Genomic DNA, 27868 nt, shown 5'->3' with positions numbered 1-27868 from the left:
GCAGGATTGTTTCTAAAACAAAACGTATTTTCAAAGTAGGGCCGTGAACCTAGTGCGAGCAGTGCCACACAATATTAGATGAGGGGCTCCTGAAAGGGAGAAGGAAAGAGGCCCAGGAAGAAAACTGACGGCTGCAGCCATTACCTCTCCTCCGGCCCTGTTCTTCCGCCGCCTTTGTTTCCCGGGAATGTTCTGGCTGTCGCACAAAGTCGGCGCGCCCGGGATGGTGCCATTTAGGTGTGACACGCTGCCGAGCCGCACCGGAAGCAGCGCCCAGTCGGGACCCGTAGGGAGAGGCGGGGAGCTGGTGGTGGCGGCTGTGGCGAAGCTGTGCGGCCGCGGCAGACAGGTTGGCCCTGCAGCGGCTCGCTCAGGCAGTGGGTCGTCCCTGCAGCCACTGAGAAGGAAGAAAACGACGACGCAGCGGACGAACGTGGCAGAGCAGGGAGGAGGGGAAGGGGTCCGTGAGAAGGGTCGTGAGTGTGCTTGGGGTCGAGGAGAAGGACCTCGAAACTTGTTCCTCATATGCTCCTAGTTGATTTTTCCCCCGCTAGAGTCAGGAGGCAGCCGGCGTCTCCTTTCTCGAATTTCTCTTGGCCTTCGTCAGTTTATTCGTAGCCTAAAGTGAGTGCTTTTTAGTGCAACCACTGAATTGAGATGGGTATGGGATGGATGAAGCCGCTGGAGGAAAAAGAACTGGAAGAGGGGGAACAAGGGTAGGAGGTGGTGTCGCGGGGTGCGGGAACAGGTGGTGATGATGACTGTTAACATTTACAGGTTTTTTTTACTGTACTAGACAGTTCTAAAACCCTTCATATATAACTCAGTGTCCAGGCTTGTGACCAGTGCTCTTAGTAGCCTCATTTTATACATGGGGAAACTGAGGCGCACAGGTTTTAGAACACACCTAAAGAAAGACAAATGAAAAGCGCACAGCCAGGATTTGCATTCTGGTACGCTGTTCCCAGAACATATCTCTAAGCAGCACACAGTGGCTGTCTCCCATCAAGATGTGAAGAAAGTGAGGACATCAGGAGTGAGAAGCTGGTGTGGCTTGAACAGACATGATAGACAACTAGAACAAGGAGTTGTGGTAATAGGAGTGTGAGACTAAGGTGTGTGTGTAAGGTGAAGATAGATGTAAGTGGGGTTTGAGTTGCAACTGGCCTTCTAACCTTCACCTCCAACTTTGGCTAGGGCCAAAGTTAGAATTCCTCTAGAATTCTGTGGGATAGAGAAGTATATACCCACACACCTAAGCTTGAAAATGGAATTATAGAAAGATAATAGACTCAGGATTTAAGGATTATTTGATGTAGCCACCTTATTTAGCAGGTGAAGCCCAAAGAGGTGAAGTAATTTATTCAAGGTAGCCATGATTATAAACATCTTTTGCCTTAGGTTCAAAGCAGTGAAGTTTAGGGAGTTCTTTCCTCTTTTTCCTGCTCTACTTGTTAGAGTGAATATTAAAGTTTAAAAAATGTAATACATCGTTTGACCCGGACTTGTTCCTTGAAACCCTATGAGTTCAATATTTATGACATCAGATCGTCAAATAATCCATCCATTTTCCATTAATGTATTTCCCAAATACAGTATAAAGCTGAAACCAGGAGCATTTTCCAACACAACTTAGCAACCATTGAGATCTTTCAGTATTTCTAAGAATTTCAATTTAAAAAGTTAATTGAAGCAAGGTAATGTTGACTAGGCCAAACGGCAAGGTGGTTTATCTTTAACAACAACAACAACAACAACAAAAGTTTAAACTAGGTTTTAAAGAAAAAGGAAATTGCATATGTTGAAAAATGGTAAATTTTCATCAATTAAAAATGTACTGTTCACAAATTCAGTAAGTCTGATGGACTATATAATAAGATATTAGCATTTTCCAGACAGGCAATTTGGAATAGTTGAAATGGGCTTAAGAATCAAATAAGCTTAGCTACTTATTTGCTCTGTATAATTTAACTTCTTTTGTCTTTGATTTCTTCATCTTGAAAATGAAGATAATAATTCCTAACTTGCAGAATTAGAAGCAGTGTTTGTAAAGTACTTAATATGATGTCTGGAACGAAGTTGATTAATACACAGCAACTGTTACTACTCTGAGTTAAATAAAAGAATCATTGCTAAACCTTGAATGCAGTCACACAGAAGCTTCTAAACCTGGAAAGGTCAAAGAGTAGCCTCTTATTGGCCTAATGTGAAAAATGTTGCTTCATTTTCTGAATGGTAAATCTATTATATTAAAGTGATTGAAAGTTTTAGATGTCTATCTAGATAGCCCAGGAACAGTCATTTACCCACCACAATCCTTTAAAACTGTTGTAGCTTTTAAGATAATTAATTTTTGAACTATTCTGTTTCCTGAACTATGGACAATTTAGGTTATAAGTTACTGACTTTATACTTCTTTATAGATGCATGGTCATGGAGGCTATGACTCTGATTTTAGTGATGATGAACACTGTGGAGAATCTTCCAAAAGGAAAAGAAGGTATCTTTATTGATCTGTGTTGCAAATCCTTTCTGAGATGAAGTATAAATAAAATTGAAAGTTTTTGCGTTGTGTTTGTGAAGATAACAATGTTCTACTGAATAAGTTTTTGTTCATTAAACTATAATAGACTCAAAAATTTGAGAACAGTTGTATGAAAAATAAGACAATGTTTATGCTGTGAAGGGATTTATGGAATGGGAAAGAGGTAAGAAATTAACTAAAGCTCTTAGATTTCTCTATTGCATCTATTTTTCATTCAATCATCAGTGACTTTTTACTTGCAAAAGTCACAGCTAAGATGGGGCTTGATTGGTGTTCTCTTCGCTAGTACTTGACTTCTGAATGAGGCTAGTGTGGAGGATGAGGTGATGATGCAACACAATTTTTATGGTTTTGTGAATGAGAAGACTAAGTGGTGAAGGAAAGAAGCTCATGAAGGTTTCATTGAATTAGAAGGGGTGAGATCTGTCAGTAGATAAAGCCTAGGCCTTATAAGGAGGCTACATCTTGGTGGAGTTGTTGTCTTTAGAGGCATGGTTTTCAGCTTTCAGTGCTCAGAAACTTTATTTTATCTGTTAGGAGTGATTGGTTGATTCATATTAACCAAATTTATAAAAACTTTTTTTTTCCCCCCCTGAGAGCAATATATTAGGCATACCACTTGTAACTGAACATTTTTGTCAGGTATTCGTACTTCATGGATAGCCAAAAGAATAGAAATAATTATAATAAGCTATGTATTATGCTGCTTTACGTTTTCAAGATTTTTCATTCAGAAATTTTCAAGATTTTTCATTCACTTTGTAAGAAGAGAATTTGAGCAAATCTAGTTGGATAATCTCTGCTCTGGGTTACATCTAAGTAACTAAGGCTGATCATTTATAGTCTATATCACTTTTAATCAGCCCTTCTTTTTCTGTAGTTTCAGTTACCAAAAGCTTTGTTATCTCTACTTGACAAACAGAAATTGTGGCATAAACTTAAGTAGGTTTATCTTATGTAAGATTAAGATAGTGAATAACAGAGCTGGAATTTGAGCCTAGGAATCTAGGTAGTCAGACATCAGAATCTGTAGATTTGTTAGTTTCATCTTTACTACTTTGTAGGTATTAAATAAAGTGATTAATTAAGCCATTTAAAAAGACATAGGTGTCTCATTAAAGATTACCAAGTCTTTTTAAAGTTAAGGCTTGAATTCTTTAAAACATTTTCTAAATTCTGAAATATAAAGACAGAAAGCACCCTTTGAGAAAAATCAACTCTTCTAATAGTTTTTCTTCTTAACAAACCAGGGCAATTGAAGATGATTTACTGCTCAAAAAACCATTTCAGAAAGAAAAACATGGAAAGGTGGCCCATAAACAAGTTGCAGCAGAATTGCTGGATAGGTATGGTACTTCAATGTAAATTAATTTTTTTGGTTTAAGATGTTTTTGTAAACTCAGAGACTTGGGGGATTTGATTATATGAGTTATAATATGGACATTTGAATTTCCTTAAAATTTGTCTTAACAGGGAAGAAGCAAGAAATAGAAGGTTTCATCTCATAGCTATGGATGCTGTATCCTTTTTATATTTCTAGGTTTTTAATAACTAAAAGAATATTTTAAAATATTTTTTATTTTATAAAATCTTGTGAAGTCAGGTACATCTATATTTTATTTTAAAAATAAGTCTTTATTGATGTGGAATTTTGCCATTTATGCAATTTTGAGTACAGTTCTCTTTTACTGATATATAAGATTTATAGACAAAAAATCAAACATATTACTCATGTTCTGTAAATAGGTTTACAGAATCCATAAACTTGCAGATATTTTTTCCAACTCTTTTTGTCAAGTTCTCAACATTTCTTATTTTTATACTACTCTTGTCTCATTTTAACTCTTATTCTCTTCCTACCTCATTCTTCGCTATTTAAGGTCTTTGTAGAACTTGTATTTAAAAGTAGGTCTAGGTCTGTCTGTGGAACTGTCCTCAGGCCTGCTGTTGCTTTGACTTTCAGGCATGACTTAGGGCTGGCTTTAAGCTATACCTTGCTTCCTTATTAATAGTTATGTCTCTGTTCGACTTTTTGATAAGACTATGGCTCATTACATTAACTGCTACCACTGGCCTTCCATATTATTGTTGGAAATATTGGAGAGTGAAAGAGAGGCCAAGCAAGACCTAAAGTATTTCTAAGTATTTATTACTATGGTCAGGATTTGGAGAAAGAGACAATGTCAGTTAGATACCGCCCCCCACGCCCCGTCATTATCTGTTTCACTTTATCATTGCTAATGCTTTTCTTTAAGTTACAGAAATTCTCATGTCATCACTTTATTTATTCCTTTTATCTCGTAACCCAGTCATTTAGCTTTCTCATGGATCTCATCTGCCACTCGTTCCTTAACCATTTCAGCGTCTGCTCTGCCTTCTATAACACCACTCATCTGGGGACATTGGGGTGCCTAGTTAAAGTATGGTGAGGGTGAAAGTCTAGGTCCCTTTTTCTGATATGGGTGAAGGTGGGGCTATAGTTTTTTTCTGGAGTATTTGGCTAGAGTAGAGCAGTTATTGTCTAAAAGTATCTGTCTTATTAGACTACCTCTCTCTCGGTTATTCAGTTAGAGCAGGCTTTTGTCGGGACTTTTTTTGTCTGTGTTTATTGATATTTGCAGGTTGCCAGCTTCTTTACTTCCAAGTCTAGGATTTATAAGGCAAAAAGAAAACCTGGGGAATTCACCATAAAGTTATTCCATGGGTCCTGAGGACTGTAGCTGGTATACCTTCTCTCCACCTTTCAGTATCCTATATTTGTCTTGTACATAATTTCCAGGGTCTTTAGCTATTCTTAGTGAAAGACATAGGGGGAAATATATCTGTCTACTCCATCTTCCTAGATGTAAAGTCCCAGTTTTAAAGTGTTATGTGCACCTACTTTCATGCTAAAGTGGCAGAGCTGAGCAGTTCGGACAAAGCTCATATGGCCTGAATGGCCTGCATATTTACCATTTACAGAAAAATGTTACTGACCTTATCTTTAACAGAATTAAGTGACTAGCAGTGGTCACGTGACCAGTTAGTGATAGACCAAGAGCTAGAACCCAAATCTCCAGCTATCTGGCTGTTTTCTTTTTTTCTTTTCTGAAATGTTAACTGTTTTGTTGCAGGTTTTAGATATATCATATTCTGCTTCAGTACTCTATCAGAACACTTTGTTATCGATTAAGCATTGTTTATCTTTAATAGGGTGTTGTCACAGATAGTATTATGGATAAGGTCAATTCTGTTATATGCATGTTTAGCTCTAGAGAGCGTACCATTAAGCTTTTAAAACAAAAAGTTTTAAGCTTATTTATGTTGTTATACTGCACTGAAAATAAACGTGACTGTGAATTCTTTGAATATTAAAAGAAATTTAAAAAATCTGATTTCTCATATTTACTTTTTAAAAGCCTAATATTAGGATTTAATATTATAAAAGTTGGATCTTCTGTTCTAGAGACTTTATCATTATTGGAATAACTAAATTATATTTTATAATAATGAAAAATAAATTATACTCCTTACCTTTAATTTTAGAAACTATAATTTATTTTTCATATTGTGATGATTAAAGTGAGTAATGATGTGAAGCTCTGTGGAGTCAGTAATAGAAAAGGAAGCTCTTTCTTCCCAGATAGAGATATTTTATCACAAGTAGTATATACTTGAAAAATTTCAGAACAATACAAACAGTATTCATTAGAAAGTGAAAGCCCCATAATCTATAATGTTCACTCTTAATAGTTTAATATTTATCCTTTTCTATCTTTTTAAATTTATAAGCACATATAACATAAATATTTGTTTATTTAAAAACCTACACTCATACTATGCTTTTTATTCCTACTCACTAATATATCATGGACACAGAACAATGCTTGAACAAATGAAATCCTTAATTTTTTGCATTTTAGTATCAAAGGCATACAAAGTTTGTCAATGACTATATTTTGTACTATGGTGGTAAAAAAGAAGATTTCAGGCGATTGGGGTAAGTGTCATGAAATTTACATAGACTTGGAGGGGGCTCTGGATGTTTTTGAAGATCCACAGCTACTGTGTCTTCTAATTCTGTCATTTTTCTCTGCTTTCCATTCCAGTTCTTCTGTTATAAGGTGGAGAAGCCATCTGTAGCTTTCTTTCCCCTTAATTAATTAATTTTTTAAATTATGGTTACATTGGTTAATGAAATCCAGTAAGTTCCAGGTGTACAATTCAACAGTAAGGGTGTGTGTGTGTGTGTGTGTGTGTATCTCTCTATCACATTGTATATTCACCGCCCATAGTTAGATTTCTTTCTATCACCACATATTTAACCCTTTACACCATCTACTTTCCCCCTTCCCCCACCTTCTGGTAACCACTAATCTATTGTCCATGTCCATGAGTCTCTGTTTGTCCTGTTTGTTGCTTTTAGGTTTATATCCCACATATAAATGGTCTCATGTGGATTTCAACTTTTTCTGTCCGGCTCAGCATAGCTTTTAACTAAATAGTTTCTCATGACCTCATTTCTCTGGCATTAGGCCTCAGGTAGCCTGCTGAGCCAGATCTGCCCCTGGCAATAACAGGATATGTGAGGAATACACATGCACCTGATTAATGCAGTTTTTTTGTTTGTTTGTTTTGTGAGGTTGTTTAAAATAATGAACTTTTTAGATCTCAATGTTTGGGATTGATTTTTAAAAGGCAAGGCAAACAAGAAAGCTCACTCTAATTTTTCCCATATATGAAATTACTTTCTATATTTTGGGCTCTCTGTTACAGTCTCTTAGTTTTGTGTGGGTTTATCCCTCTAACTTACCAGTTTTCTGAATTGATAGAGCTCTAAAAAACTTTACGCCATCTCATCTATCACAGACTTATCCCACCTCTTAATTTGGCCTATCTTCCCCATCAATCCCTTGTTCTACCCCTATTACTGTTAGCATCTAGAAAAATTATTCCCTTCAACTTTCTCCATTAGTCAGTCTTCCTAGGAATGGAAATGAAGTATGGAAAACCTCATATATTTTTTAAAATTAGATCTCAGTAGGATGGTGTTACTCAATAGGATGGTGTTTTTTAGATTCTGAAACTTATTATCATTCATTTTTTCTTATCCATTTAGTGTTTATTCAGATTTCTCATCCTAGCTTTGGTTATTTTAGCACCATTTGTATAATTGAAACCAATGCCAGAGATGGATACATTTCTTATCCATTTAAGTTGCTTTTGTCGTAGCTCTCTTTATACTATAGTGCCTTTTCAAAATAGTGAAGTAGTTTTTATAAATATATATACATATTTATATTTTATAAATATACATATATACATACACATAAAACTCTTTTTTGTCTTCATATATTTTTACTCAGGTATGCAAAAATCTCACAGAAATGATTAACCTCCTAAATTTGACTAATTCTGTGTTTAAATTAAATCGAAATAGTTTTGTTTTCCAGGGAAAATGACAAGACAGACATGGATGTTATACGAGAAAATCATAGGTTCCTATGGAATGAGGAGGATGAAATGGACATGAATTGGTAATTTTAGCCATCTGAGGCATAATGTGTCAAATGCATTAGTCCTGTCTCTGCTGCTTTGTGAGTGTTGTCTTACTTTGTCACATATCCAAGGCATTCAGCTCCTAAATAGAACGGTTCTGAATTGATGTATAACCATGCCTCAGATTACTGAATCTGGTAATTTTTAGCAGTTTTAACTGACTTCTCATTGCTTTGCTTTGTCTTTAGGAAATAATTTATAACATTTAAAAAATATTGTTTATTGTCCTGTAACATGCTTCCTTTTAAATTTATGAAGTATTTTGGGTAAAATTATTACCTGAAAATGGTTTTAAAAGTCCAAACATTGCAAAGGGTAACAAGTGTAGAGTAAGTATTTCTCTCATCTCTCAGTCTTCTAGGTTCCCTCGCTGAGAACCACTATTAATAATTAATATTCAGGTATTCTGTGCACATGTGAGTGATAGGCCTCTTTTAAAACATTAATATTTATCTCGTATGTGTTATTTATTTGACAGTGCTTCCAAGTAGCAAACTGGTTGAATTTTAAATGAAGATTTCTATTTTTTTATGAATCTAGGGAGAAGAGACTTGCAAAGAAATACTATGATAAATTATTCAAGGAATACTGCATAGCAGATCTCAGTAGATACAAAGAAAATAAGGTATGCCTTCCAAATATTTATAACAGAAGGTTCTTATTCAAGTATAGTGTTACTTGTTATGCCATCATGCCCCACTTTATTCTTTCAAAGATGCTAATTCAAGTCTAAATTGTCCTGCATCTATGAGTTCTCATATCGACCATTTAACCTCTTTAGTTATGGAATTTATAAAGGGCCTCTTAGTCAAGGGTGCTTCTTTGTGAGCTGAGAAATAGTAAGTCTAAGATTAAATACAAGTGGCTGCTGGATCCTCATTCATCTTGAGTATTCTAGAGCATCTAGTAGTTACAATGAATGGTTTGATACTGTAGAATGATGTCTTGTTTCACAGATGCTGTTTGAAATTGATAGGCTTTTTTCCCCAAATTGATTACCATTTATAAAGAGGCAGATGCACATCTTCTGTTGTATAAGTGTCTGTTCTAGTAAAATGAACTCTTATCAGTGCTAATTAGTAGTGGCATATTTCCATTCTCACTTCATATCCCACTGAAGTTAATAGTAAGTGGTTTTTATTTTTATCTCAAATTTCACATTTGTAACTAGAGAAGGTGACCCAAGAACAGATGATCTCAGTTTGAAATGGGAAGGAATATTGCATAAATCTGTATGGTTTGGATCGTGTACGTTTGTAGTATATTAAGAAAGACAAATCTATTTAAAAAGCTGTCTTAGTTTAGTTATCTTAAGGATTTCTTTCTCATTTAAATACGTAAATCTCAGAACTATGATTGGTTTAAGTTTTTCACTAGTGCCTTTAACATGTGAGTTGCTTCACAATATTCTTACAGAGATTTCCTGTATACCCCTTGCCCACACATATGAGAGAGATCTTTTTTGGGGGGAGGTAATGACTTTTTTAGCATACTGTTTTGGAGGTGTTGGAAAAGTTAAAAGTCGTACCTTTGATTTCCTTGCTAGGATGTATTTTTGCATAGTTTTGTTTACACAATATAGTGTTTTATTCATTTTTAATTAACTAGCCCCTAGCTCAGTGCCTACTATATATAGTAGATATTTAGGGCATTTTTAGTGAATTTCAACCTTTGTTCCATGTTTCCTTCTTTGTTGCTTCTTTCCTTACGTCATTGAGAATTTGGTTGGATCATTTCATCAGTTAGGATCAGATTCAGCTGCAAGGAACAGCAAGCACACCCAAATAACGCTGGCTTAAATAAGCTAGTTCATTTTTCTTTTGCAAAGAAGTCTAGGTAGATGGTCATGGAACTTTGTGTTGTCTGGAAGTTAGGATCCTTTTCTCTATTGCTTACATGTGTGATCCCTTTGCGCTAGAAGGTAGAGTGAGAAGAGCCTCAGCACCAAGCCCTGAGTAACTCCACTGTTTAATCCCATGTATCAGCAGGAAAATCTATATTTTCAGAAAAAAAATATAAAAACATTGAGACAAAACCACTTTGCAATCTTTAACTAGCAGGACATACTGTAGTTGTTACCCCCCCATAAAATTATAAACTCCATGGTGATGGATACTATTTTAATAATCAGCCAAGCCCAGTAAGTAGTTGCTTAATAATTATTTATTGAGCAGATTAGTGAATTAAATTATTTATTTAAAAATAAAATAAAACAATTACTTTGAATTATTTATTTATTTCTTCCTAGACTGGGGGATTTTATTTTCATTGAGTTTTAATCAGAATATTTTGAAATATTTTGGGCCCTTCATTTAAAATACAAAATTGCCTAATTCATGTGCTAAGTGGTTTAAAAAAATAAAAATAAGCAAAGTTAATCAGGCATTAACACTTCATCTGAATTATCTTTCTTAGTGTGACTATCTATGAGATTAGTATTTTTATACATAAAAAGGAAATAGACTGAGATGTTAAGTAACGTTTCCAAGGTCACAGAGCTAATTAATGAATGGCAGAGATTGTGTTGGGTCTGCATAATTCTGGAGCTGAGTTTTTAACCATCATAAAGTAAACTGAATAGAAAACTAAATCATTAACTAGAATTATGGTAAATTAGCATGTGAATTTGAAAGAGCTTAAAAGACAATAGAGAAAAATTATTTTTAGCCAAAAAACCAAGTTGCATTTAGGGATCTGAAGGGCAGTTTCCTATTCATTACTCTGCTGTTTTCGTGGGAAAAGAGCCATACATGAATGAATGGGTGTGGTTATGTTCCAGTTAAACTTTATAAAAATAGGCAGCAGGCCTGTGGGCCATGGCTTGCTAACCCTTGGTATCCTATGTACCAGGTGCTATTGTAAATGTTTTATATATGTATCATCCCATTTAAACCTCTTAACCCAAAGAAGTAGGTACTCATATTACTTCTTCACATATGAGAAAACAGGCCCTGTAGGTTAAATAACTTGTTCAATATTATACAGCTGTTAAATGGCATAGCTAAGAAGTAAACCCAAATAATTTGACTCCAAAGGCTGCACTCTGTTGTACTATACTTTACTGCTTCTTTACCGTACCATAACCTCTTTTTTATGTTTTTTATCAGTGTCATAGAACAGGATATATTTTATTAATCTTCTAGCCTGGCACCTATAACTTTTAACAGCTAGTTTAAAAATAAAGAAGATTGTTTCTTATGGTAATTGTTCAAATATATTTTTAAGTACCTGGAGTCCTATAAGGAGAGAAAAAGCTATCATGATGGGAATTAGGTTTACTTTTTGGGTTGATAAATATCATTATGTCAATTGTTGGTTTCATATTTATATTTATAAACAATTTAAATAATGTTTAAATTTACTCTGGCATAAACGTAATTTTTTTCATGTTAGTTTGGATTTAGATGGCGAGTAGAAAAAGAAGTAATTTCAGGAAAAGGTAATTCTTTTTTTTAATATTACTTTTTAGTAGGATAAGGTCCTTTTGTTACATTATTGAATTGAAGTCATTAGGGAAGATGATTCCTAATGTTTACAGTGAATAATTATCTACAAAAGTAAAATTAGAAAATGTGTGTTCATGATGTATTACTAGCAAAGGTCAAAATATAATGCTTTAGTGATTTTTACCTTTAGAATGTTTGCTTTTAAAAAACATTCAATTGAGTATAAGTAGAAAATTTTTAGAGTTAATGGTTTCATAGCAAGTAAATTATCAACAGATGAACACTTGAGTTTTTTTTTTATCAGTTTTTAGAATAATGAGTTAATATTACTGTATTCCAGTCAAATTCACATTTTGAAAGTAGAAATTCAATCTTACTTTGCAGCTAATAGAATTTATGGATAGGCTAGTTCTTATTTTGAGGAGTTACTGAGATTGAGCCCAAATATCTAGTCCTACGTCAAAAGAGTAGACATTCATTCGGTGAGCAAACCGTAAATGATTTGTCTATGTGTTATTGAAATCTGTTCATAAAATTTTTCTGAGAACTTAATATCTCTATACTATTTTAATACCATAAAATAACTCTTTATTGATAATTGCATTTCTAATTGCAATACAAATTAATATTAATACTTCCGAAAACTAGAGCATGTAGGAAATAATTTAAACCAATATCTTAAAACACATTTAACTGAAAACAAAAGCTACATTTTAAAATGATTAAACTTTATGTCATCAGTTTGGCTCATATACATATTCCATAAATTGCATGTCTGTGTCCATTTGAAATTGGATATGCAATAAAACAAAATTAAACCATAGGAATTTTCTTTAAGTAATAAAGGATGAGCCCTGAAGGTACTCTAGAGAAGAAGAAATAATAAATTTAAAGCCGTTTTTAAATTTTCTTAAGATTATATTTTAGTTTGTGTTTTTACCTAAAATAATGAGATATGTTGAAATACCTATCATAATTTTAAATTTTTTCTTTTTATTAAATGGAATTTTTAGATGTTGGTAAATAATGCTGCCTTTAAAAAAATTGATGGACATTCTCTAAATTCATAAAACTTAAAAAAAGATTAGTTAGATAGGGGAGGGAAAGCTGTTGCTGTAATTTATAAAGTTATAATTTTGTTTCTGTTTTAACAATAGAACCATTACCAAACATGTACAGATTTAATGAAGTATTCATTTGTAATGAATTTTAAAAATGCCAATTTAAAAAAGTTACCAGTCTTTTGGACTGATAATTACAAAATTCATTTTGATAATTTTTTTTTTATGAAAAGTTCAGATTTTTTCCTGTTGGTGTAGTTATTGAGATTATTTGTTTATACAAATAAAAGTTTGATTTTTTTCTATCGAAGTTAATAATTGTTGAATAGTTTTCCCCCCCCCCCCCGTCTTTGAGTATCAGTATTAGTCCTTATTTGTGGAAGGTTTTAATATACGATGGACATGGTAATGTATTGGTTTTAGAATCTAAAAATTTAGAGCACAGGGTTTGATTATTCTACTTCACTTCCAAATGTTAGCATTTTAAAATGTACTTTAAATGACATTTATGCTGCTACTTATAATAAATGCCATTATGTTAATACTTAACAATATTAACTTTGATCAATTTTATATTTTAAATATTGAAAAGGATTCACCCAAATGTAAGTGCATTTAATCTGGAAAATATATTTATTCTTTTAGGATATTAGTGAGTACACTCTTAGTATTCCCATTTTCTAAAGTGTAAGATTCTCTAACAGGAATTCACTAAAACTCTGTAAATATAATTAGTTGATCTATCTATTGAGCAAGAATTCTGTGACTAATTTATTTTTAAACAGTTCATTCATCCAGTTCTTTAATTTGATACTTGTATACACATTTGTTGAGTATATTATAATTATTGTGGTTGTTTTTTAATGCTGACTTTGCAGAACTAAGAATTTATGTATGTTAAGAGTAAATTTCAGAGATAATACCAGATTGTATAGATAAAAATTGTCACCAACTATCATAGCTAATATTCCTTCCTTTTTTGCAGGCCAGTTTTTCTGTGGAAATAAATATTGTGATAAAAAAGAGAGCTTAAAGAGTTGGGAAGTTAATTTTGGTTATATTGAGCATGGTGAAAAGAGAAATGCACTTGTTAAATTAAGTAAGTTGACTTCAGGTGGAAATATGATTGATTTCTTTAAAGTTTAACTCATAATTTAGATTTTAAAATAGATAGACTAATTTAAGATTCAATTCAAAAATTTTAATGTTATCTTTCAATAAGTGCTCTTTTTCTCAGAGCTTCCCAAAGTAGCAAAGAACTTTTGAACCTAAAAGTTTTGTATTATGAGCATTATGTGACATTTAGGTGAAACAGTTCTAATGCCAAATGTAAACGGGTAGTTTGTAAAGAGAAGACCTCTCCCCGTTAACTTGAGAATGTCACCAGTGCAGAATGAGATGCAGAGTATCAGAAAAGGCCATGTAAAATCTCACATTAGCTGCTGGCCATATTGTTGTGGGGGTACTAAATATGTACACTCTCTTTGTGTCAATAGAGAAAAATTTGGATGGCATAACTATTCTTCATATCATTCTTAAAATCTTAGTATTATATCTCAGAATATAGTAATTTCTCTTAATGTCTATGTTTTAGACTCTGTCAATCATTCTTTATTTTTTTCCTAAGCTAGTATTATGTGTCAGCTTCTTCTCTCCATCATGTTAACAACCTTCTCAGAGTCCTAAATAAATGTGCCCTCCACTATAGAAAGATGTCATGAATTCCCCCATATGCTATTTAACACACACCAATACAGACTGGTGTCAGTTCCTCCTGGAAGTGCTCATGAGGAAAAGTCAACTAGTGTGAACCAAAATTAAGACAAAAGGAGAGAGGCCACAGTCGTGGATCTTTTTGAAAAGCTCTTTTCCATTTGAAAACTCTTCGAGTACTTCTGGGGAAATGACTACCTACTCTACTGTTATAATATTTTTGGTGTGAGATATGCATTAATGCTGTCTGTGAAATAGTTTGCTTTTTAGAATAAATTGACAGCACATATTTCTAAGGTAATGTTAGAATTTCAATTCCTCAAGCATTCTGACATCATTTTTATTATCTGTTTGCATTTTTTGAGGTGATGAGAATTAGATTGTTTTCTTCAGATTATTTGTGTCCCTTCATAGTAAAAGAATGTAAGGAAAAATGAGAACTTATAATACTAGAGTAGTAAAGTAGAGTAGCAATGCAGTTATTAAAATTCAGCAATGTCACTTTTTCTCTTTAGGATTATGCCAAGAATGTTCCTTTAAATTAAATTTTCATCACAGGTAATATCTTTTAAAATGCTATTATTGTTTAGTATTTAGTAGTCTTAGATATAGTCACTTACCTGCACTAGATGTCTAAATGTAGACTTGAGTGGTTGATAGTTTAATTAGTTGACTATATAGAATATCCAGTATTACTATATGACTGTAAATGAGGGAACTGGAAGTTCACCATGCCTTACTCTAGCCAAGCAATTTTAAGTGTGAAGCCCTGTGCAAGGTAGTGGATAGATGCTAGAATTTCTAGTTTGAAGTAAATATTCAGATATCATAATACTCTTAGAAACTATTATAAAGCAGGTCTTCATAAAGTGATTCTTATGTGTCATTTAAACTTTTAATTGAGGTTTGTCGTTTTTACAAAGAATATACCCCTTCACACTTATTTCAGATATTAAAATCAGGCTCTGAGTGAATAAGTTAGAATGTGTCTGCATATAATTGATGATTTTTTAATTTTTAAAATTAGCAGAATTTTTTCAATTATTTGAATAGCCTAAACCTTTATTTCCCTTCTCCATCAATGTTACTGAACAATACCAGAGGTGTTTATTTAACCTTGACTTTGAGTTTCCTTTCAAAATTAAAATGATTCTTATAAGAAAGAGTGATTCTTATATAGTATCATGTGGCACAGGTACCTTAATTTAAAGGTTTCTTGAAAGTAATCCTCTCTGTTATCTCTCCATCTTCCTTCCCTGTCCCAGTTTAAGCATTATTACCTTTTCGTATTTAGTGTTTCTTTTTTTAACCAATTAAAATCAATTGCTTGCCACTCATGGTACTGACAACCTTGTAAGCCTGGCCTAGAAGAGATAAAGCTACAGCAGTGAACGGATTATATGGTCTAAAGTAGACGTATGAGTTAGCAATAAGCTCTCCGATCCTCATCCCATCATACCTTTACTATATTACTTTATTCTTAAGGGAAGAATTTTCTATTTATTGGTGTTTTAGAACTATAACAGTGGTTTCTTCTTATTGTATGTGATTTTTTTAAGTGTAGGCAGATGTGAATTATGTGGAGGGAAATGAAATTTGTTTTTGTAATTTTTACATATATTTTTACTATTTTTACTTTGTTTTTAATGAAATTTATTAGGGTAACATTGGTTAATAATATTATATAAATTTTAGTTGTACAACTTTATATTGCAACATCTGTATGCTTTATTGTGTGCTTACCATCCTGAGTCTAGTCTGTTTCCATCACCTTGTATTTGACTTCCTTTCACCATCTTTCTCTTCCTCCTAACTCCTGTCCCCTCTAGTAACCACCATTCTGTTGTCTATGAGTTTGGTTTTTTGTTTGTTCATTTGTTGATTGTAAATGGGTAAGTGATAGAATATAAAAAGGAGGAAGTGAGTAAAACTATGATTTATATTTACTAAGGTTTGTATACAGAACTTAAAAAAATAATAACTTTCAGTGTTCAGGCTTTCTTATCTTACAGAATAGTCATAAATAGTATACTAATCTAAAATATTTACAGACTCATTTAAGGGTTTTCTGTTATGTAAATTATTTTTTAAAAATAAGTACTTTAACCGATTTGATTTTTTTACTCATTGGTTTTTATTTTTTGTAAAAGTCAGTTGAAAAAGTTAACTTTAATTTTATGTTTTCAACAAAAAGGCGAAAAGAAGTCAAGTCAAAAAAAAGAAAAGATAAAATCAAACAAGATTGTGAAGAGTCATCACATAAAAAATCCAGATTATCTTCTGCAGACGAAACCTCTAAGAAAAAAGATAAAGGTAAAAGGGAATTAAAATATAATATCTGCTCACATTACTGAATATGAAATGTAATCAGCCATATATTTAGAATGCAGAATTTCACTGGTGAATGCATTTAGAATTCTCTTTTATAGTAGTTGAAAGAAATCTGGTTGGAGAATGTAGACATAAACTTATAGTGACTACAAGAGTTTCAAGAACAAGGTTGGTATTGATTCATTTTTGGCAGATCGTATAATATTGCTAATAGCCTTCTAATTCCTGGCTTGTCACTTAAAGACTTGTTAGTGTGAGTTTTACTTTCCTCATGCAAGTAAGGGTGATGTGAATACCTGGCCTCTGTGTTGCTTGAGTTTATTGTGGAGAATCAAATAAGAATGTGAAAGGCACTTTGAATACTGTAGAACAGTACATAGAACAGTGCATAATCTATAAGTCAGTATAAAATTATAACACTACAATTTCAATTATCATTATCTGTGATTTTCTTACTAGTTTATGAGCTTCTTAAAATCATAGAGATTGATATAATGTGTCCTCAGAACTTAGCATGGTGCCATGCACACGTTCTTAGTAAACAGTTATTAAATTCAGATCCATCAGTCAGCTACTTAGTTTTTCTTCAGCAGTCCTTAAGCTTTCTAAGCCTTCATTTCTTCATGCGTAAAATGGTCATGAGAATAGTACCTAGCTCATAGGATTGTTCAGAAGTTGAAATGAGGTAATGCATGTAAGAAGTTTGCATGCTTGCCACATAGTTAGCTATTATGAAGGTTACTGCTAGTTGCTTTTTCAGTCCATAATAGAGTCAGATTGGCTATAATTTGGAATGAATCAGACTTAAATTAGGTAATGGCAGACTGAATTAGATTCAGGCCAACGTTAACATAATACTTGGACAAGAGAGGGCTCCCTTTCTCCAGCTATGCAGATCATTGGATATGTTACATTCTTGTGTGCATTTTTATTACTTCTTGTATATCATGATATATTTAAGCATATAGTATCACTTGGTAAAATTGATAGATGGTGAGTGGAAAATACTATTATTCTATCATTTATTGAGAAATGGTATTTAAAGTGGAATACCTTTTTGTCTTTATCTTAATCATTTCCTAACTCCAAAATACATTTTAATTAATAAATGTGAAAATCTCATGAATTTTTAAAAATACTTATCCTCATGAGCTAGTAAAATACTGAATGTATTTTACTATTTTTATAATTTTTATATTTGAAAATTTTGTTGTATTATTGTATTATGTAATATCATTGCATTCATATCATAGAATGATACTGTATTAATCTGCATATTTCAGATTAAAAAACTAATCCCTACCTTGTAAAAGTTTATTCAGTAACTTCAGAACAGATAATTAAGTAGCCGAGTACTGGGGATCGTGAATGGGGTTGGACCCCATCTTAATTTGGCCCAAACTTGAATAGTAATTAATAAATGCTTAATATCTCAGCTGCATTTGGGCTGTTGACACTCCTCCTCAAAACAATCTACATTCTTGATATTCTTCCTATCTTTGTGGCCTCTTCTCACCTTTTTTGACTATAGTTTTTTCTCAGTCTTACCTCTAAGGTCTTGTAGTTGCTCAGGCTGTTATAGAACTTTCTTTCTATCAGTTCTTCCTATGTAATCCCATTTACTCCTATAACTTCAGGTTACTATCATACAAAATGTTAAATAAGTGGGTGGATGGATGGATGGATTGGGTGGATTGGATGGATGGATAATTAGATGGCTAGATGGCTTAACAAAAGGTTAGAGAGAAAATGAAAGACAGATAAATAGCTTGACCTTGAGAACTAGTCTGTGATACAGGTGTGAGTAGAACAAGGAACTTAAGTAGACTGTCTTGACAGAAAGTTTAGGCTCTTAACCTCTCCCACCACCACCCCATTCCCAAGCTTAATTTCTTGGGAAGGCCTTTCTTGACACCTTCACCTCACTCCTCCAGGCAAGGTTAGGTCCCTGTGATACATTCATACCCTGCACTTCTTTGAAAATACATTTCACCCTTAGAAGAATTTGTTTTCTGTTAGGGAAAGGCCTGTGTGACTTGTTTAATTTATCTTTAATTCCTAAGCACAGTGCTTACTCAACATAGTAGGCATTCAATAAATGTTAGGGGAATAAGCGAATCAGTGAATTCAACCAGTTTCTCAGTGTTAAAAGGAACATCAGTGATCAGCCATGGAATCTTGATTGAAAAGATATTCTGTGATTTTGCCTTTCGAAATATGGTCCTCTGACATTATCTTTGCTTGGGATCTTATTAGAAATGTGCAATCTCAGACCATTTCAGGTCTTCTGTATTATAATTACAGGATGATTCATATGGACAATAAAATTTGAGAAGCTCTGTACTTGTTCTGCTTTTGCTTCAACTCCTCCAGGTGAAAGGAACCCACTACTCTCCAAAATACTCCTTTATATTTCAGGTAGTTGTAATTGCTAGCAGGTTTCACTTAACATGTAGCCCAAACCTACAACTTCTTCCCTGTAGTTCCAATTATGTCCTTAGGCCTCCGCAGTAAGCCTGACCTCCTTTTCACATATAGATATTTGGAAGCAGGTATCATGTTCCTCACATGACAGAGCAAAAATGTGGGGTTTTTTTCCCACCAGAAGCTTAACTTTGTTTTATTTGCTGTCCAATGAGTAGGAAATAAGGAAGGAAGAGTGAAGAAACAGTAACAAAGTAGTCACTGCAGTCCAGGCCTTGGCTTTCTTTTTTTACCCTGTAGTTCTATACCCTCTTTGGCCTTAAAATGGTCATTCATGTGGACAGTTTTGGTTTATGAGACTGCCTGTCCAGGGAGATTGGAGGAATTGTTACTCTCCATCTATTATTATCTGCCCTTTTTTGATCTATCAGCCTTCATAAATATTTCCCCTTGGGGTCTTATTGCAGGAGATTGTATATAGTGATGAGTTTTTAAAATTGCATTAATAAATATTCATAATGTAATGGCTAGGTGGACAACCAGAAAAGAGAAAGAACAATTAGGGGGGATTGTTTTATAAACTATATGAATGTCTAACCAATGTACTGTATACTTGAAACTAATAAAAAATTTTAAAAAATAGATCTTCAGTACTTTTTCATTTCTTTCATTGGATAACCACTGTAGAACTGAAATTTTTTGTTTTATAACAGTTTTATGTGTGATTTTCAGTTACTGATTACTAATTATCACCTGTAACGATCTTTGGAAAAGTATTATGAAAAATGAGTGTTTATTTGTAAACTGCTTTCAGATGTTGAACATCTCTATAGATAAAATATTGGTTATATTATAGCTAATCTATGGGTTGGGTTTTTGTTGTTGTAGTAACAGATTTTTTTACGAATGTTCATTATTTTTTAAGCTTTGTGTTAGGTAGGTATTCCAAGCCATATGAGAGCATAAAATATCCTTGCCTAAAAGAACTTAACATTTTAATTAGGCAGAGAAGTCTAAGAAACAAACAATTAGAACATTGAAGTACTTCACTATGAGATTATAAAATGAACTAGACTATGGGGGAGAATTCTTGTTAACAGCCATACGTGTTACACCACTGTGAAATGATTAACAAAACAGTGCTGTTTTCTTTTCAGGACATTCATCGTCAAAGAAATCAGAAAATTCTGTAAATAGTAAGTATCAGGTATTTCTTTCTTTAATAAAAATAGATCCACGTTATTTGCAATTTGGGTTTCCCATGAATTGTGACTTGCTCTGATATAAATTATTTTTTGTTTTTGTATTACATGAGAAAAAGCATAGAAAAAAGACCAAATGTGTATGATTTCTTCCCCAATTTAGAATATTTAAAAGTTTCTTAAGAGAAAAAAAATTTTTTCAGTGAATGAAATACGTACATATTTTAATTTTACATTATACAATATGAAGAAAGAGAAACAAAAATGAGGTTGGGATGGAAAAATCTGATTTGGGGAGGTGCATTAAGATTTAAGAAATGTTGCTTATATTATATAGGACTTAGTTATTTCTGATATTTGATGATTTTGTTTGATCTAATGAAATGTGTGGTTTGTACATGGAAAGCAAATATTGGTAACTGGTTGCTACTGGTTAGTTTTTTAATAAGTCCTAAGGCTTTCACAAGATTGGATCAAACTAGATTGGATTTTATTGAATATTTGCTACAGATTTTAATATTTTTCCTTACAGCATTCCATAAAGTATTCATAATGACTTACAAAAATATATATAATAAAATAAGATTTTTTAAAGGTGAAATCAGAATAATGGAAAAATAAGAGAATAGAAAAGTAAAGCTAAAAATAATACAGAAAAATGCTTACCAAAAAATCCTGCATAATTGTAAAAGTAGATCACAAATTTATCACTCTTCTTCCTAACAAACCAAAGAAGGAAACTCCCAGTAGAATGATTAATTGTACCCGTGTGATAATAAAGAGAGCTCACAGGTGTTTAGCTTTTTTCAGGCAGAGTTTTGTGAACAGAAGCTCCTGTCGGTCCATGAAAGGGTCATCCATTTGTGATATAACAAACAGTACCCTCGCATCTTAACAGTAACAGAATGTTGAATTTCTTAAATACCTTACATAGGCTTAGGGCCTAAGAATAAAGTGTACTTCAACAGCATATCTAATTCATTTTATAATTTCTGGAGTAATTTGATAGGAATTCAGAAATTTCAGACTTTTAGGCTTACTTGGAAATTTATAAACTTAAGAATTATTTTTTTTACACCTGAAACTAATACAATATTATATATTTGATATATTTTAATAAAAATCTTTTTAAAAACATTTAAGAATTATTTTGTTCTAATTTTAAAGTAATATAACTGGCAAAGTCAGGAAAAATTTCAGTAATTTCTTCAAATCCCACCGTTCAAATATAAACATTAACATTTTAGTATAATTCTTAAGGAAGATTTTTAAGTGTTCAATAATCAGAACTTTTATACTGAGAAAATAGTCAAATAGAAAATTAAAGATATTGTTTAAAAATTTAATGAAGAAAGAATTATTAAGGGAGGCAGCCCTCTAATTTAGGAGTACAACATACTCCTTATAAATTATTTTGTTTATACCAATTTTGTTTTCAGCATATTTAAAGTGTCTTAAAGCACTGACAGTTCCTTTCTCACTATGTGAATCCTAATTTATCAGTAGGTCCTTCTTCTAAATTACATGAAATATAGTGACAGTTTCTAGAACAGGAATGAGACTGGTACACTTATGCTCTCAGAGGATGAAATAGTATACACACACACACACATACACACACATATAGCATACACAGGGTAAAACAGGAAATATTATTTTAGTTGTTTATCCATTTCTGACAATACATAGCCAATGAGAGATGTAAAGTCCTATATAATGTAGAAAAAATATTGCCCTTTTCCAATTCCAATTTTTCATCATTAAAAACTTGTTTTGAGTAAAAGCCTTGGTTTATTTATATTCGTTCTTTCATTTACTCTTCCTTCTCCCTTCCACTGTCCTCCTCCCAGTCCTCTTGATCTTCCTCCATCTTCCAGAAATAACCCTAAGTCTCCTTACCTCTTCTCAGCCAGGTCAGACTTCTTGTAGTAGGGAGAGGTATACCTCATTTTCTGTGTTTTCTTTTTCATTAAAATAAGAGGACTTTTAAGTCCTTCTTCTCTCATATTCAGTTTGGGACACTGGCTGTCATTGAGTAGGAATCTTTTGTTCCCAGGGCTTTATAATTGTATCATCTTTGTATGTAGATTGTTAGAAATACCCTCCCCCCTGCCTTTTTTTTTTTTTTTTTTGCCATTTTTTTGTTAGCATTTGTGCCAGAATGGAATCAGTTAGGACCAAAGTTCAGACGTGCATGTTGATTCAAGGGTCAAAGTCCAATAGATAAAAGACTAGAACCACTGTGGCAAATCAGTGTTGTTTTATTTTTGTGTTGTGTTTAAGGGACATTCTGTATTGACAGGACAAATTTGTGTCAGTTCATTTTTAGATTGAATGGTCATTATTGGAAAGGACTTATTTGCTAATGTAATTACTTTGTGGCATATAATTTTATTGCCTTATAATAAATCTTTCAATATTTGATCATTTTTATTTGAATACTGCAGAGTGATTTATTGGAAACATGTCTATATTTTGTTATATTTCAAAAATAGAAGTATCTGTGTTTTTACTGATTCTTAAAGATAAAACATGATCATTGTCTAAAATACAAAAAAAGTTGGAAATTCTTAAACTAGAAAGTAAAAATATCCTAGGCCCACAAGTAATATAATCATTAAATTTGATCGATTTACAAACTTATAAAACATATGCATGCATACATATACATACATATATAATATTATACTGTATACCTATATATAGGTATATGTAATGTACCCATAAATTGGATTATACTATGTATGCTTTCTGTAACTTCTTAAAAATTTAATATAGCATGGATATTTTTCTATGGTAATACATACAGATTATGCTAAGGTGTTTTTTTTTTTTTTAACAGCTATATAGTTTTTATTTAACTAATCTTAATCCCTAATTGGTAGAGATGTTGGTTGGGTTTTTTTGTTGTTGTTATTATACAATGGACATATAAGTACATATATCTGAGGTCTTTATTTATTTCAAGTAAATAATTAAATTCCTAAAAACAGCATGGCTGGTCAAAGGTATGTATGTACATTCTAAAGCTGATCTATATTGCCAGATTTATTGAGATTTTTCTCAATAAAAAGTTTATAGAATTTTTACTCCTAACAATGTGTGACATGCCTGTTTCTTCACTGAAAAAGATCTCTTCTCATTAATGTAATCAACATTAATTCTTTAAAATGTCTGATAAATTTTTTTCATTGCTGTCCCTACATACTACTTCAGTGCTTAAGGTCTTGATCCTAATGCAAATATATTACTCTCTACAAAAATCTTAACCTGCATGTCTTCTGTATGATCAATAAAAATAAGAAACTAAATCAAGGACAACCACATATATTGCAAGGGATCATTCCTTTATAAGAGTTAATTGTGGAATTGCTACTTTAACTCAGTGTAACTTAGAGAAGTTTTCCATAAGACTTTAAGTCCATGTGATCTTTTTGCTGAAATCTCAGCTTACTTACTTACTTTTAAAAATAAATTATTGATCTATAAGAGTGAATTTCCAGAGAGCCATAAAAGTTGAAGCTAAACTGCAATTAAATCTGAGGTTAATTTAATTGCATTGCTAGTTCAAAAATATTTTAAATATAATACATTAAAAAAAAAATCTCTTTTAAATGAACAGGACACTCTGATGAGAAAGAAAGTACTTCAGAATCTGAACTTTGGAAGGGCCCACCACCAGAGACTGATGAAAAATCACAGTAAGTTCTTATATTAATAGATAATACATACCCTTAGGAAGCTATGACCACAGCCGTTCTTGATAACAGTTGATGAAAAAACTTATCATCATGAATGACTGTTTAATGCCAAGGACCACATAGCCTGGTAAGATCAGAATTTATCCCCAGCCATTGTTTGTCACCATAAACAGCCAACTTGTCTAGCTTCCTCTTGGTGAATAAATCTTTCCTCAGCTCACCTTAACAGATGACTTTCTGGTTTTGCTTAGAATCTTTCAAAGAAGGGTTGTTTACTAGCTTTCAGACCCACATATCCATGATATTCTGATTATCATAAACCTGTACAGGGGAGCTCCTTGAAGACATATACAGGCGTAAACGTTTACCTGCCAACACCCATCTTAGCCTCCAAAGACAATTCAGTGCATGAATTATTCTCTGTTATGGTTTAGAAGAACTGTCTGGATGTTGGCTGGAGTGTTATTAGTTCTTGTTATATATTGGAATGTTCACCACTTAAACTTTTATCTGTTAAAAGAGATCATACCTACTGCATAGAGTTTATTCTAAAGTTTTAATGAAATAAAGACTGTAAAGTACTTTGGTACAATTCAACTGTAATTGCTCAAATATATTTTAGTCCCATTTTGTTAGTCCTTTGGCGTAATGGTTCATAATAGAGACTATTAAATCAGTCATAATTCACTAACTTAAGATGATTATGTAACATCTTGCTAATTATGCTAATTATATGATATGTTCTCAGTGTACCAGAATTCAGGTATATTGGAAAGAGGTTTTTTAAACAAAATTATTTTTTTCTGTGATCTTTAACCTTTTTATTTACTTTTTTTAGCCACAGAGTTCCCAAATGTGGTCATTATACATCACATTATTAAAAAGTTATTGCTGTAAATAGAATATTGCTATATCTTAGTTAAATTATTGACTAAACTTTCAACCATATAACATTCTCTTAGATAGCTTTACAGCTGAACATGGCAGAATAGATCTTATCTTTTTAGGCAATAAAGATACATGACTAAATCCTAAGAAGGCTTTCATAATCCAAAACTCTTCGTGACCTTATAAAAACTTGACGTTGATCAAGTGCTGAACATCTGAGTCCACACAGAGATTCAGTTAATTTTATCTATTTATATTCTTAGAACAACTTTTAAAATTCTACGACATTTTGCTGTCATTCTAGGGAAAAGGGACTGTAGAATGGGGAATGCCAAAATGCAGATAATTCTTATATCAACTTTATCTGATTCTGTAATTAAATTTTTCTTAGTTTGAACATGGTTGTGATGGCTTTATACATTAACAATTATTTAAAACCAAATGATGGAGTTCCATCATGAATCTCTGATCTAAAAGAATGTTGTCTAAAGAGACTGGTAGACTGATTTTTTTCAGCTGATTCCCTGTTCCCAGAAGGAAGAAAAGCAACAGTGCATATATTTAATCCTTACAGCAACTCTATGAGGATATGTAATGTTTTCCATTTTACGGAAAAGGAAACTGAGGCAAGAGAAGTCAAGTAACTTACTCACCTGGCTAATAAGTGACAGAGCTAGGACTTAAACACTTGTCCGACTTGAAAACCTGTGCCATTTCCACTGTACCACTCTGGCTCCTAGCACTAATATTTATTTAATACTTAATTTGCAGTTTTCATAGTATTTTAACACATTATAACATAATATCTCCTTTCAGAGTTCTATTCTTCGTTTTAGGCATACTCTTTACTGCTACTGTTACATAATTACTATTCTCTTAGTAATAAAAACTTGAGGCCTAAGCATATTTTTCCCATTTCTAGGAGTAAGATTTATATTTTTCCTTAAAATAGTTTCTTTTTTATTTATTTCTTGATCAGACTATAATTTGATATGAGAATGAACAGAGAAATTATAAAGGTTACCGAAAAAGTAAAGGAAAGCAATGACATCTTACGGTGTACATCAAAGTAAAACTTAGGTCATAAATACATTTAGGGAGAGATTCCAACATACAAAACATTCTAATTTTAATCAGTCTGGGTAAAGTTATGATTATTATAGAAGCTAAGAATTACTTGATGGCTGAATCATTTAATAGGTTGATATATGCAGCAAATATGTTGAATTAAAATATTTTTAATCTCATATAAATGCGTCACCTAGTAATTTTTTTCTCTAATTGTTGATTTTAATCAATATGTATACTTTTTCTTTTAAATAGGGAAGAAGAATTTGATGAGTATTTTCAAGATTTATTTCTGTGACTTGGAAGAGAAGAGCCTACATTCCTTAATGTGAAAGTACACTTTGAAACTCTTCAAAGAAGTTTTATCTTCAAGTTGCAGCTTGAGTGGTTTGCCTGTGGAAATAAAAATTCGGCTACTCTCAAGATGTCAGATGCTTTGGAAGTTCATTAGTTGTGTTGGAGATACTTTTCACCATACTTCAGTAACTTATCTACAACTGTGTTCCTGCAGCTCCTAGATGATGGAGCTAGGACACTGTACAGAGAGATTCCATTGTTCCCTTATTTTGTAGCATTTTTTTTCACTGGCTCACATTTTTCTTCCCTTGCCTCAATTAGTTAAAATTATTAGGATTATTGAGTCTCACAAGAATTATAAAGTAGATTAAGTGTATCATCCATTTCTTTCCTTTGAAATACTGACATCATCTTGTGAGCACCTCTTTTCCCATTACCACCTATTTCTAGTTTTTTTTTTTTTTTTTTTTTTTTTTTTTTTTTTTTGCCTTTCTCTTGCTTCTTACCTCTACCACTTAAAGGAGTTTGTTAGACTAAAATTGGACTTTCCAGTATGTGGGTCATTTATTATAAATTAATACCACAGGGAGCCAAATGAGGTCTAATACAGGATATGTTCACAAAAGTTGACTCTCCAACAGAGCTTATGCAATAAGATAATTTAAAGGAATAATATCGTTTGCATAGAGCTTATCTCAAGTATAGTTATGCAAATATGGATATACTTAAATGCAGGGATATATTATAAAATGTTACTTCTTAACTCAGGATCCATACCCCCAAGAGGTCTAAGTACTCTTAGAATATGTGTACACGTCTGTGGCTAGATTTGTTTTTCTGGGGGAAAGGGTTCATAGTTTTCATTGAATTTTCTAAAAGATTTATTGATTTCATTTTAAAGGGTAAAAACCCACTTTTTAAATAAAGAGCAAAGAGGTGGATAGACGAGAAGATGCATGATTTTTAAATGGTTAGTGTCAGAGATTTTCTTTTATTAAATTGTTGTTATTACTTCCATAACAATTTTTCAGGCTTCTATTATGTGTGAGTCATTGTGCTGGACATTGCTACAAAGGAACTGTCTAGGAAGTAATTATACAATCTTTCTAAACTATCAGAAAACAGTAAATCATTGTTGGTTTATTAATGTTAAACATTGTTTGAAAGTCCCATCATTTCTTAAATAAATTGTCTTTTTTACCTAACTTCGTACAGTGAATAAAAAGGATTCTTGATATCTGAGGAAAAAATGTTTGAATGTTCAGCAACAAAACTGATAATTAGCAATGGAGTATATGTAGCCAAATTTTTATGATAAAATATAGTTTAGCAGTCATCAGAAAATAAATACAAAATTAAATTTTGACTAGGAAGACTACAGATATTCTTTTTAAAATAGATTCATATATTTGGAATTGCAGGTGTGGTTTATGGACATCAAGTTCATATGCTTTATGGACATCAAATTCATTTATAAATTTAGATCATTATGTATAATCACACCTACTTCATTCGTACACAGTGACAGATCATGGGAGTCATAATTTTTAAGAAGTCTTTGAAAAGGCCTCAGTATGTTGAGTTGAAAGATTAAGTCTCCAACAGACCTATTTCAAACCTGGTTATAGTGCAGGTAGTGGGTTCAGTGGTCAAC

At 32.5% G+C, this 27868-nt stretch overlaps 1 protein-coding gene across 3 annotated transcripts; it reads left to right on the top strand.

Annotated features, from left to right (window-relative positions):
- The first annotated feature begins 277 nt into the window (after positions 1-277).
- On the top strand, positions 278-27419 carry LOC107520436 (protein FRA10AC1). Of its 3 annotated transcripts, none has more exons than XM_016164248.2 (14): positions 279-624; positions 2424-2500; positions 3796-3891; positions 4019-4064; positions 6448-6524; positions 7978-8061; positions 8624-8708; positions 11477-11522; positions 13576-13689; positions 14819-14861; positions 16498-16616; positions 20216-20254; positions 23883-23961; positions 26173-27419. In XM_016164248.2, exons 2-14 carry the CDS (start codon positions 2424-2426, stop codon positions 26213-26215), a joined length of 948 nt encoding a protein of 315 aa, XP_016019734.1. In that variant the 5' UTR covers positions 279-624; the 3' UTR covers positions 26216-27419. The 3 variants fall into 3 exon arrangements, 2 of the variants coding, with proteins under 2 accessions (XP_016019734.1, XP_016019736.1); XM_016164250.2 differs by having other exon boundaries at positions 292-349; XR_001599318.2 differs by lacking the exon at positions 14819-14861 and having other exon boundaries at positions 278-624.
- Positions 27420-27868: the final 449 nt, after the last annotated feature.

Source organism: Rousettus aegyptiacus, unplaced genomic scaffold (assembly GCF_014176215.1).
Source record: "Rousettus aegyptiacus isolate mRouAeg1 unplaced genomic scaffold, mRouAeg1.p scaffold_m13_p_6, whole genome shotgun sequence".
NCBI classification, from domain to species: Eukaryota; Metazoa; Chordata; class Mammalia; order Chiroptera; family Pteropodidae; genus Rousettus; species Rousettus aegyptiacus.
The sequence above is the reverse complement of the archived record's forward strand: the minus strand, read 5'-3'. Positions and strand labels throughout refer to the sequence as shown.

Bases quoted from the DNA above. Each gene is read 5' to 3' on its own strand.
- LOC107520436 (XM_016164248.2), top strand. From the start codon at position 2,424: ATGCATGGTCATGGAGGCTATGACTCTGATTTTAGTGATGATGAACAC. The intron at 20,255-23,882 runs GTAAGTATCAGG...TTAAATGAACAG, and splicing joins ATCAGAAAATTCTGTAAATA to GACACTCTGATGAGAAAGAA. The intron at 23,962-26,172 runs GTAAGTTCTTAT...TCTTTTAAATAG, and splicing joins GAGACTGATGAAAAATCACA to GGAAGAAGAATTTGATGAGT.